Source organism: Seriola lalandi, unplaced genomic scaffold (genome assembly GCF_002814215.2).
Source record: "Seriola lalandi dorsalis isolate HSWRI2012SDOR001 ecotype SW California unplaced genomic scaffold, Sedor1 jcf7180002050758, whole genome shotgun sequence".
NCBI lineage: Eukaryota > Metazoa > Chordata > Actinopteri > Carangiformes > Carangidae > Seriola > Seriola lalandi.
In genome coordinates, this window is record NW_019521311.1 from 4,880 (window position 1) to 16,062 (window position 11,183).

An 11,183-nucleotide genomic window follows, 5' to 3' on the forward strand; every position below is an offset into this window, starting at 1 on the left:
GTGTGAGGTGTGTGAGGTGTGTGTGAGGGTGTGTGAGGTGTGTGTGAGGTGTGTGTGAGGTGTGTGTGGTGTCTCTCAGCTGTTTCCTCACCAGGTTGTCGTTGGTGAGCCGTGTGATCTCCTGCTGGACGCTGTACTCCACCTGTGCCTCCGGAGACAGAGACATGGTGTGGTTGAGGATCTCCTGCTTCTTCTCGATGTCGTCTTTCAGCAGCTCGATCTGAGTGTGAAGAGCCTCCAGCTCGTCTTTGTGCTGCCTGGACTGAGACTGCAGCTGCGCCTCCAGCAGCCTGAAGGACCAGGTTAGAGAGTGTAAGTGTCTAAGGTAACCTTTACCTGCCTGACTCAACACACACTGTTACCTGTAAGACCTGAGAGCACACCTGAGTCTAATACAGTGTAGCAGCTAACATGCTAATTTGTTTGTTTAATGATACTTTTCAAGACATGATATATTTTGCATAATGTTAATATATTGACACCAGCAGCTCCTGCCTCATGCTCATCGTCATGGAAACTCTACAGACACAAAGAAGCTGGTGATGCTGAACGTCCAGAGGACAGTGAGTGAAAATAACAAGCTGTTACTGTAATTAAAGGTTAGAATAAGAAGAAAAACGAGCAGAAGAAGAAGTGAAGCAACAGAAACCTGGCCACTTGTTTGAGGCCCTGGTAAGCCAAACCCAGCTCTCCATCTTCATTCAGATAACACCAGTCCTGTTGGTTACTGGTGTCACAGGAGGAAGGGGGGAGGAGGAGGAGGAGGAGAGAGGAAAAAGCAGATATTGAGAACGATGCAGAGAACAGAGAGGAAGCAGACTGCAGCTGTTAGTCAGCAAGAGAAAGTATCAGCATCTGTCAGCAGAGACTCAGCATATCACCACACAGTCAACAGGCCAAACAACACTGCTCATGTTCCTGTGATTCTGTCTGTGACTGTCTGTACTCACATGTCACTGTTATCACCATGAACTGATCATATGACCTGACTCTATAGAGATGATGAAGAAGAGTCACTTACTTTTTAGAGTCACACAGTCCATGATACGCTCTGAGAGCCTCCTCTTTGTCCACGGGTTCTTTACTGTTCTCCACCTCAGGAACATTATTACTCTCCTCCTGAAACACAGGGACATGATTCCTCTGGTGAAACACAGGGTTCAATTCAGGGGACACTTGTTTTTACTCTTCATATTCACAGGTTTACTTTGATAAACAGTATCTGTGTGTCTACTCCTGCAGAGAACCTGCAAACACAAACATCCACTTCTATGCAGACGATACTGTCGTTTACTGTTGTACACCACCTCTGTTTTTAACAGTGCTCAACACACTCAATGATTTGAAAGTGATTCTAAATGCTGAATCTAAACTTATTATTTTACCTTTAAAGTTTTATATTATTTTGTTCTCCACTACATCAGACAGCCCTGGGTGACACCACACTGTAGAGGGAGTGTTTTCACATTGAAACTTACTATATGTTGGTTCTTCTCCTGTAGCTGGGCCGTGCTGACAATCTGAGTCCTGAGGATGAGCACCTCCTCCTTGCGGGCGTCCAGCTCCTCATTGGCTGCTTTCAGCTGGCTGAGCAGCAGATTGTAGCTGTCCTGCAGCTCATTGGACGAGTTGTTTTGAGACGCACGTTCAGCGATGGTCTTCCTCAGCTCGTTCAGGTCGTTCTTCAGTTTCTTGTTCTCTGACTCCAGCTCCTGCCTCTGCAGTGTCCAGAGGAGGGGGAGGAGTTTACATCAAATTACCCTGCATCATTATTTATGATTCAACTGTTTGAACCTTTGTTTGAGTCTGACGAAACTACAACTAAATCCTTACATGTGGATGTTACGGCTGAGTGCCTGAGATCAGACTGAGAACACACCAAGGAACAGATATGTTTTTACCATCTGAGAAACATTTCTAAAATTCAATCTATTTTATCTTTTACAGACACAGAGATGATTTTATCTCGATGCCTCGACCGCTGCAGCATTTCACCTGCCTCAACCACAGATCTATGAATCAGCTCCAGACTGAACAGAACTCAGGAGAAGAGACCATCTCACACTGGTTTTATCCTCCTGACTGGCTCCCTGGATGTTTTAGATCTTACGGTTGAAGCTCTTCACGGCTCTCTCCATGTTTATCATTGAACTTTTCCTGATTTTACTTCATTTTATTGACAACTTTTTATTTTTTTATTTAATTTATTTTTACTGATCATCCTCTTGCTGCTGACGCTGCCTTGGTTTATTTACACTGAGACATTTAAATTGTATTTCTGATTTGTTGGTTTTATTTGTGATCTGCCTGTTTTATTTTGCTTCCTTGTGTAAAACACTTTGAACCATAGGTTTCAAAAAGTCTCTATAAATAAAGATCATTATTATTATATTGTTAGAAACATGTGCCACAGTCAACAGAACCACGTGAAACAGCTGATATTTATATTATTAAAGTTTCCTTATGTGACACTGACCAACACTCTCAGATGTCACACTGTAACTATTATTATACTTTTACAACTGGTTTCCATGATTACACCTTTCCTGACACGTTCCAGCACTTTCCCTTCAGCCAACACTTCCTCTCCAGTCAGAGTGCTGCCTCTGAGGTGAGGAGGTGATGGACGTTTATAATGCGAGAGAAGAAGAAGTAATCAGGTTCATACCTTCAGGTTGTTGTAGGCCAGATCTGCAGTCTCCTGCTGAGAGGTGGGACTCTTCACCTCCGAGCCCTGAGAGAGGGAAACAGGAAACAGATCAGGTCCTCGTCAGCAGCTGGAGAGCTGACAGGACTACAGGACTACAGTGTGACAGGACTACAGTGTGACAGGACTACAGGACTACAGTGTGACAGGACTACAGTGTGACAGGACTACAGGACTACAGTGTGACAGGACTACAGGACTACAGTGTGACAGGACTACAGTGTGACAGGACTACAGTGTGACAGGACTACAGTGTTACAGTACGCCTACATGAATAAACAGTGATCATAAATCCTCACCCGGCGCTTGGCGAGCTCCTCCATCTTGTCCACGTTGAGCTGCAGCCTCTTCCTCTCCTGCTCCAGCTCTCGGACTCGTTTCTGCAGCTTCATGAACAGACTGATGTCCATCGCAGCTTTCTCCACCCCCAGCTCCTGAACACACCATGTCAAATTCACTGACCTCAGAACACCTGCTCTGCTTCCTGTCTCCGACATCTCCACGTTACGGATCGTTAGGTTTTATCAGTACTACGACTTTTACCAATAGTGCTTACTGATCAAGTACTTTAACGGTTCTCTTATAGGTTCTGTGCTGGAGCCTCAGACTTAATAAATATTGGTAAATATTATAACAACTTATTCAAATGGAAAGAGACTCACAAAACAAACTCCTCCCACTTCATCGATGACTTTAAATCATGTCCAGGTAATCAAGTTCTCTGATTGACTCACCTCCACCAGCTGGACGGCGTCCTCAGTGTCTCCGACCTCGGAGGTGGAGATGGATGGGTAGTTAGAGTCCGACTCCAGGCTGCTCTGATTGGAAGGGTTCCTCCTGTGGCCGGGGTGGAACTGGAGGATGATGGGAGACAGAGTTTAATTCAGTGAAAACATTTTAATGTGCTGTGTAATCATCATCATCATCATCATCATTCTCTGCTCCGTGAATCTATTTCCTGTCTGACGTTTCCATGGTAACAGCATCACATGAAATTATGAGTGATGAAACTTCCACGTCAGACTGAAGCTACGTCACCGTTCATTCAACAAACTGATGGAGGCCCTGTAACCATGGATACAACTGTGTGACACTGTAACCATGGATACAACTGTGTGACACTGTAACCATGGAGACGACTGGAACCTCAACATGAGACCAGTTCTCTTAAATCCCTGGACCAGAAAATATCTGTGATGTCATGATGTGTTTAAGAAGTGGAGAGTGTCACAGGAGGTCAAAGGTCACAGGAGGTCACAGGTCACCTTGGTGAGGGACAGCTCCTCCTTCACGTTATCGTATCTCTGCTCCAGTCTGGAGAACTCTTTGAGGAGGTTCTGGTACCGCTGCCTCTCTGCGTCCAGCTCTGCCCCCAGAGACTCCTCCCTCTGAGACACACTGCTGCCGTCTGATACACAAACACAAACACACACATTATATAAATATAATCCCCATGAACTTTAAATATTCACATTTCATTAACATTAATATTATAAATATAAACAAATCAAACATGTTTATAAAGTGAGAATGTTTCTGTAATAAATAATACAAACACTGTGACTGAACGAGACCTGATCTGCATCTCTCTCTCTCTCGCCACCAGGGGGCAGTACTCAGTGAAATACAGAGGTGTACACCTGTGGAACACACCTCCCTCACTACCTGTCTCTTCTTTCTGTCTTTCCAGCGAAAAAAATCTAAATAATGATTCATTGCCCCACCCACCCTGACCAAGACAACTAAATGCCCCCAGTCCAGACCCAGAACCAGACCTGGACCCTGATCCAGACCCAGAACCAGACCTGGACCCTGATCCAGACCCAGAACCAGACTTGGACCTGGGTCTATCCTACAGGACATGTTCTTCCTCCTCTTCCTATTGGACGCTGTGTCTCCTCCTGACGTGATGTCACAGTAGTGATGAATCCTCTGTCTGTGATTCGTCCAGCATAGAACCTGTTTCCTGCCCCCCCCTCCCCAGGACAGGGGGAGGAGTCTGTCACACCTGGATGTTCTCACCTGTGCTGCTCTTGGACAGCTGCAGGATCCTCTGGTTCATTTCATCCTTCTCACTCTTCAGCAGAGAGTTTTCAGCCTCCAGCTCCTCCACCCTCTGAAGACGAGACCAACAGCTGATCATCAGAGGCCCCGCCCACACAGGTAACACACACACACACATTCATCCTGCCCGATGATGAACCACAGGTAGGGTTGGGGCTCACCTGTCTGAGGTCCAGTTTCTCTGTGCCGTGCTCATCCTCCAGCCTCTTCCTGTGGGCGTGCGCCTCCTGTAGCTCCTCCCTCAGCTTCTGTAGCTCCTCCTGCAGCGAGGTCAGCTGACCCCCCTCCCCTTGCTGACCCCGGATCTGGTCCAGCTCCTTCTGCAGCTTGTTGACCTCTGACCCCAGACTGACATTCACTATCTGCAGCTGCTCGTTCTGAGTGCGGTATTCTTTGGACTGAGACGGGACAGGAAGTGTTCGTACTGTTGTCATGGAAACACTTGACTGTCACTACTGATCCTGTATAAAGACTGTAACACATCTGCAACACATCTGTAATCAGGTCTCAGAGTTTCTACTGCAGCTGTAATTAAAGACCTGGATCCTGACACAGACTGTAAACAAAGATGGCTGTCGCCTCTGTGACGTCACCCACAGGTTTCTGAAGCTCAGAGTGAGCTGCTCCACCGTCGCTATCTTGGCAGTGTCTGACTCCGCCCCCTAACTCCCCGCTAATCCAAACAAGGTCAAAGAGGAGGGGCATGGGTGGAGCTGAGACCACCATGTGGCTGTCTGAGATCATGTCAGTGTACTGTTACTGGGCCGAGCTTCGTGTTTCTAACTCACTCAATAATAATAAACTCAAACTGTGTGTGTGTGTGTGTGTGTGTGTGTGTGTGTGTGTGTGCGTGTGCGTGTGTGTACCTGGTCGTCCATCTTCCTCTGCATCTGGACGATCTTGTTCTCCATGCCTGAGTTGAGTTTCTTCAGGTGTTGTGCGGAGCGAGCGTCGATCTTCAGCTGCTTCAGTCGTCGTCTGGCAAGTAGCCGTCTGTACGCACACTGGATGGTGATGGCAGCGTCGCGCGCCCGTCTGAACTTCCTCCTGAGCAGCCAGCGCCGGACGCTCCTCTGGATGATCATGGCCTTGTGGTGCAGCAGGAACTGCCGAGTGACACAAACACACAGTGTGAGGAAGCGTTCACTGTCCTCCGCTCACATTCCTGCACTAAGTGGAAACTGCATGTCTCCAATCATCAGCTCAGATCTGACCAGAGACCACGGGACTCAGACCGACGTCTTTACCTCCCAGTAGATCCGGCGGGTGAACATTCCTTTGGCGTAGGCCTGGATGGTGACGACGGCCCGTCTCACCCTCAGGAAAGAGCGGCGCTCTCTCACCATGCGGTACTGTTTCTGACAGACGAGGGCGGCTCGAGTCAGACGCAGGTACTCAGCGTACCTGGAGGAAACACACACACACACACACACACACAATGAAGGATCCAGGACACGTTTATTTCTCTTCACTGCTGAACGAACACAGACAGGTTCAGATTTAAGTCTGTGTCTGACACATTAATAATATTAATAAGATTAATAAGATTCATCGAGTCTCACTCCTCAGTAACGACAGAGATCCAGATCAGGGCCCAGATGCATCAGTGATGCGCACACACAGAAACCATGTGAATCCATTTCCCGCTCATAAACAGTTATTTATAAACACATCCTGTGACCATGTGAACACACAGGGAGAGACACGTAATTTAACAAGAAATAAAACTTCACAGAGCTTCATTATCATCATTATAAGTATTATAATTTAACACTTTATGATCATAAATTAAAGTTTGTGTTTAATATGTTATTATTTACTGTGAGTCCTTGTGTAACCGAACACTGACAGAGTGATGTTCTTATGACTGATCACAGGACAGTCTTCATCATTCGTGGAGGATTGTGGGAAACGAGGTTCGTTCACATGAGTCAGATTCATAAAGAAGAACCATGAAAACCAACGTCTGAGTTTTAGTTCTGGATCTACAGAGTTTTATGGATCTGGACCCTGAACTCAGAAACCTGGTTCAGGTGTGGTTCAGAGGTCAGCTCCTTCCTGACCTGGACCTGGACCTGGACCTGGACCTGGCTTTGGTTATCAGTGCTAATAAAATAAAAAATAAAACCCACCTGCGGGCCAGGTATCCTCGGCCGTATCTCTGCAAAGTGATGGCGGTCTTGCAAATCTTGCGGTACCGGACTCTCTGGAGCCAGCCTCGGACCGTCTTCTGGATCTTGATGCAGGCGGCGCGGAACTTATCGGCCCGGAGCTTCTCCAGGTACGCCACCTGCCCCGCCCGGAAGAAGATCTTTGTCTTTCCAAACTGGAACATATCGGGCTCCTGAGGACCAGAGGGAGATGAAAGATCTCAGAGACCGGATCAAGACCAGAACCAGAGGTCTCTCCTTCCTACTGTGAACCTCTACAGGACAAAACATCTGGAGCTGGAGAACAGCTGGACATAAACCACAGGGAGGGTGACACAGTCACCTGATAGCTGGAGGGAGGGGTGTGTGTGTGACGACTCATTTCTTGTTTCCATGACGACGTGTTCTCACCTTAATCAGCGTCTCCAGCAGGTTTTTACACACCAGCTTCTTGTCTGATGACGTCATGTCGGACTTCCTCATCAACACTCGATACCTGCTGAAGAAGTCTGGGTACGTCCACCTGGACACACACACACACACACACACACACACACACACACACACACACACACACACACACACACACACACAGACTACATGACATGGTTCCTGCAGAATCCTGAAGAATTTGGACTGAAATAAACTTCAGGAACAAACAGCTGAACATTAATGTAAACGCCAACGTCCAAACAACACGGGATCAATGTTCATCTTCATCTCCATGCCGACAGCAGCTGTCAGGTTTGATATGATGTAGCAGAATCACATCAGAGTGAAACATAACGTGAAAAAAAACTCTGCTTCAGACCTGCAGATCTCTAAATCTGGATTCTGGATTGTGGATCAGACCAAACAACATATTTGACGACATCATGAGATCAATGATTGGGAAGTCAACACACGAAGCTGCTGCAGATCATCAGATTTCATGCTGCTGAACTCCAGAGAGAAGCAGCTGGTTTAAGCCTGAGAGCAGAGTGCCGCTGCGGTTCAGGCTCACCTGAGCTATAATGTGGTTCTATGAGGTGGACTTACCTGGACGGGTATCCGGCCGCACTGATCCGGATCGTCTCCAGGACTCCACAGGCGCGGAGCTGCTGCACCGCTCGCCTTGAGTCGAACCTGCAGCAACACACAGGAAACACTTTACTGTCACCTCCGTCCAGCTCACACCTGAGGCTCAGCTGAACATCACGTCCCACCTCGTCTTCCTCTTCGGCTTCATCATCATCACTCAGCAGACTCAGTCAGAGGACGACTGACTGAGAGAGAGAGCTCAGAGTCTGACCGAGTCATGTGACGTCGTCTAATCTAACAGGCCTGACACAGAAACATGTTTACGTGATGAGAACAACAGGATATCTGTGACCCCCCCCCCCTCCACTGTTCAACACTGCAGTTCAGTCAGTGAGTCACATGACCTCAGATTCATGGGTAACAGGCAGGATCTTCTTCTTCTCTCTTTGTCTGGACACAGTTAAACCTTGACGACATCATCATCTTATTCTTCTGTTTGATGAACTGATGATGGAGTAAAGGTGTAGAGCTGTTTACGTAACAGAGCTTACCTAATGGCTTGTTTCTATGGTAACCACTGTTCCTACAGTGACAGGTTGACTTAGATCAGTAAACTGTGATCACATGATCAGAGGTCAGACTGACGCAGCATCAGACAAACATCCAGCTCAGTGACATCAGACCAGACCATGATGTAGCAAGTTGTAGTTAGCTTAGCATTAATTAGCAGGTGGATGAACACGAGTCGTTTGTTTTGAATGATTTCCGTTAAAGCCTCAGTGGAAACATCCATTCAGACGAGCTAAGCTAACAGGCTAGGCTATGAAAACGTAGCTGAGCTAACAGGCTAGGCTATGAAAACGTAGCTGAGCTAACAGGCTAGGCTATGAAAACGTAGCTGAGCTAACAGGCTAGGCTATGAAAACGTAGCTGAGCTAACAGGCTAGGCTATGAAAACGTAGCTGAGCTAACAGGCTAGGCTATGAAAACGTAGCTGAGCTAACAGGCTAGGCTATGAAAACGTAGCTGAGCTAACAGGCTAGGCTATGAAAACGTAGCTGAGCTAACAGGCTAGGCTAAGCTAGCTGTCTGTCGTGTCTGTGTGAAAGCATCACAGAAGAAGAAACCAAGAAGAAAAGATGAGTGAAAGTCTGTTTTAACTAATGAACCCTTTAATTCTCTGAGCAGCTCTGAGGCTTCCGGCAGCTGCCGCCATCTTTTAAGGTGGAATGTTTTCTTGGTGTTACTCAATGAATGACTGATCTTTGGAAATCAATCAATACACCTTAAATATGACTTTGACCATTCGTTTTTATCAGTTCTACGTGACGGACTCTTAAATAATCGGATCGAGATCGGATAAATTTAAACCTGATCATGTGACGTGAATATTTTATTTCATCACAAAAAAAGAGGCGGAGCATCATTCAGGTGGCTGCAGCCGCTCTACACCTGTGGTTTCAGCTCAGGTATGTCTGCGTGTCAGGTGTGTGTCTCATGGTGACTGGACTGATGTATCTGACAGAGCCGGAGCTCTGGAGGAAACGTGGCGTGGACTCACGAGAAGGCCTCCTTGAAGTCGTTGGGTTTGATGCAGCGGACGTAGTGAGGCGTGGTGGCGTTCAGAGTCTCCATGAGGAGGTGGAGGGAGCTGCGGAACTGGGGACAGAGACACATGAGACACATGAGACACATGAGACACATGAGACACGCTCAGAGACAGACTTGAGGACAGCAGAGCTCGGCTCACCTGGTGTCCCACCGTCTTCCTGTGCTCCTTGTTGGGAGCGCGGGGCGCTGACTTCGCCGGACGGACATTCACTCTGGACGATTTGGAGGGGGGAGGGTCGTCTTTCTCATGGAACAGGTCAGCTACCAGCTGGAACTGAGAGGAGACAGGCGGTCTGACTGAGCATGAGTCATCACCATGTCACATGACACGAGCCATGGCTACAACCATCAGAGAATACCGATCCACTGATAACTGATCAATAATATTTCATGTTCCAGCTTCACTGATGTGAAAAAGATCAGATCAAAGCCACAACAAATTATTAATTACATAAAAATGAATTGATTATTATTGTGATTTTAATCAAAAGTCAATTAAAGTTAAAATCACTAATAAACATCACATCATCCTGTCTGATGTTCTGTTAAAGTGTGTGTGTGTGTGTGTGTGTGTGTGTGTGTGTGCGCGACACATCTGTCAACATGTGGCTCGTCACTGCCTCCTGCTGTTCATCAGAGGAAACTGAACTAACTGCTGCATAGAGCTGGAGGAGCTAACATACTGGGGGTGTGTGTGTGTGTGTGTGTGTGTGTGTGTGTGTGTGTGTGTGTGTGTGTGTGTGTGTGTGTGTGTGCATTAACATCAGGAGTAAACCTTCAGGACCTTTCACTCACTGGACACATGTCATAACCTTCTCAGTGTCTTTACATCTGCTCTGAGATCAGCTGCAGCTCAGAACTCAGTTTAATTAACACAGCAGATAACAGGGTTTATCAGAGCTCCTCTGAATCTGCTGCCTTCACATGACCACATGACCACATGACCACATGACCACATGACCACATGACCACATGACCACATGATCGCAGGAAGGTCAGGAACAGACATCACAGCTTTACACTCACAGCTCTGAGCACCACTCTGTGTCTAAGACATGTTTTATTTTGAAATGTGTCCACAAAATGTCTGTGGACCAGGACCTGGTCCAGGACCTGGTCCTGGTCCTGGGTCTTACCTGACTGGCCTTCAGGATGTTGATCTGCTCCTCATAAACGGTGTCTCTGTTCTTTTCCAGGAAGCCGTCACACTGATATTCCACCTGTAGAAAACAGTCAGAGAAAACAGTCAGAAAACAGTCAGAGAGAACAGTCAGAGAGAACAGTCAGCAACCAGTGAGAGAGAACAGTCAGAAAACAGTCAGAGAACAGTCAGAACAGTCAGAGAACAGTCAGAGAGAACAGTCAGAGAGAACAGTCAGCAACCAGTGAGAGAGAACAGTCAGAGAACAGTCAGAACAGTCAGAGAACAGTCAGAACAGTCAGAGAACAGTCAGAAAACAGTCAGAGAGAACAGTCAGAACAGTGAGAGAACAGTCAGAGAGAACAGTCAGAGAACAGTCAGAACAGTCAGAGAACAGTCAGAACAGTCAGAGAACAGTCAGAAAACAGTCAGAGAGAACAGTCAGAACAGTGAGAGAACAGTCAGAGAGAACAGTCAGAGAACAGTCAGA

At 47.0% G+C, this 11,183-nt stretch overlaps 1 protein-coding gene across 1 annotated transcript in view; it reads right to left on the reverse strand.

The window, feature by feature from the left end:
- The window catches only part of LOC111649424 (unconventional myosin-Vb-like), a gene marked incomplete at its 5' end in the record, with an annotated part of 18,465 nt that overhangs the window by 4,671 nt on the left and 2,611 nt on the right, over nt 1-11,183 (reverse strand). Inside the window, 17 exons of the mRNA XM_087171971.1 lie at nt 92-290; nt 1,022-1,119; nt 1,479-1,718; nt 2,669-2,734; nt 3,007-3,141; nt 3,442-3,561; nt 3,973-4,115; nt 4,730-4,823; nt 4,933-5,169; nt 5,638-5,877; nt 6,019-6,175; nt 6,904-7,115; nt 7,333-7,444; nt 7,960-8,046; nt 9,503-9,600; nt 9,692-9,826; nt 10,689-10,833. Of these exons, the coding sequence (XP_087028097.1) occupies nt 92-290; nt 1,022-1,119; nt 1,479-1,718; nt 2,669-2,734; nt 3,007-3,141; nt 3,442-3,561; nt 3,973-4,115; nt 4,730-4,823; nt 4,933-5,169; nt 5,638-5,877; nt 6,019-6,175; nt 6,904-7,115; nt 7,333-7,444; nt 7,960-8,046; nt 9,503-9,600; nt 9,692-9,826; nt 10,689-10,833 (2,518 nt within the window). The remainder of the gene's footprint in view (nt 1-91; nt 291-1,021; nt 1,120-1,478; nt 1,719-2,668; nt 2,735-3,006; nt 3,142-3,441; nt 3,562-3,972; nt 4,116-4,729; nt 4,824-4,932; nt 5,170-5,637; nt 5,878-6,018; nt 6,176-6,903; nt 7,116-7,332; nt 7,445-7,959; nt 8,047-9,502; nt 9,601-9,691; nt 9,827-10,688; nt 10,834-11,183) is intronic.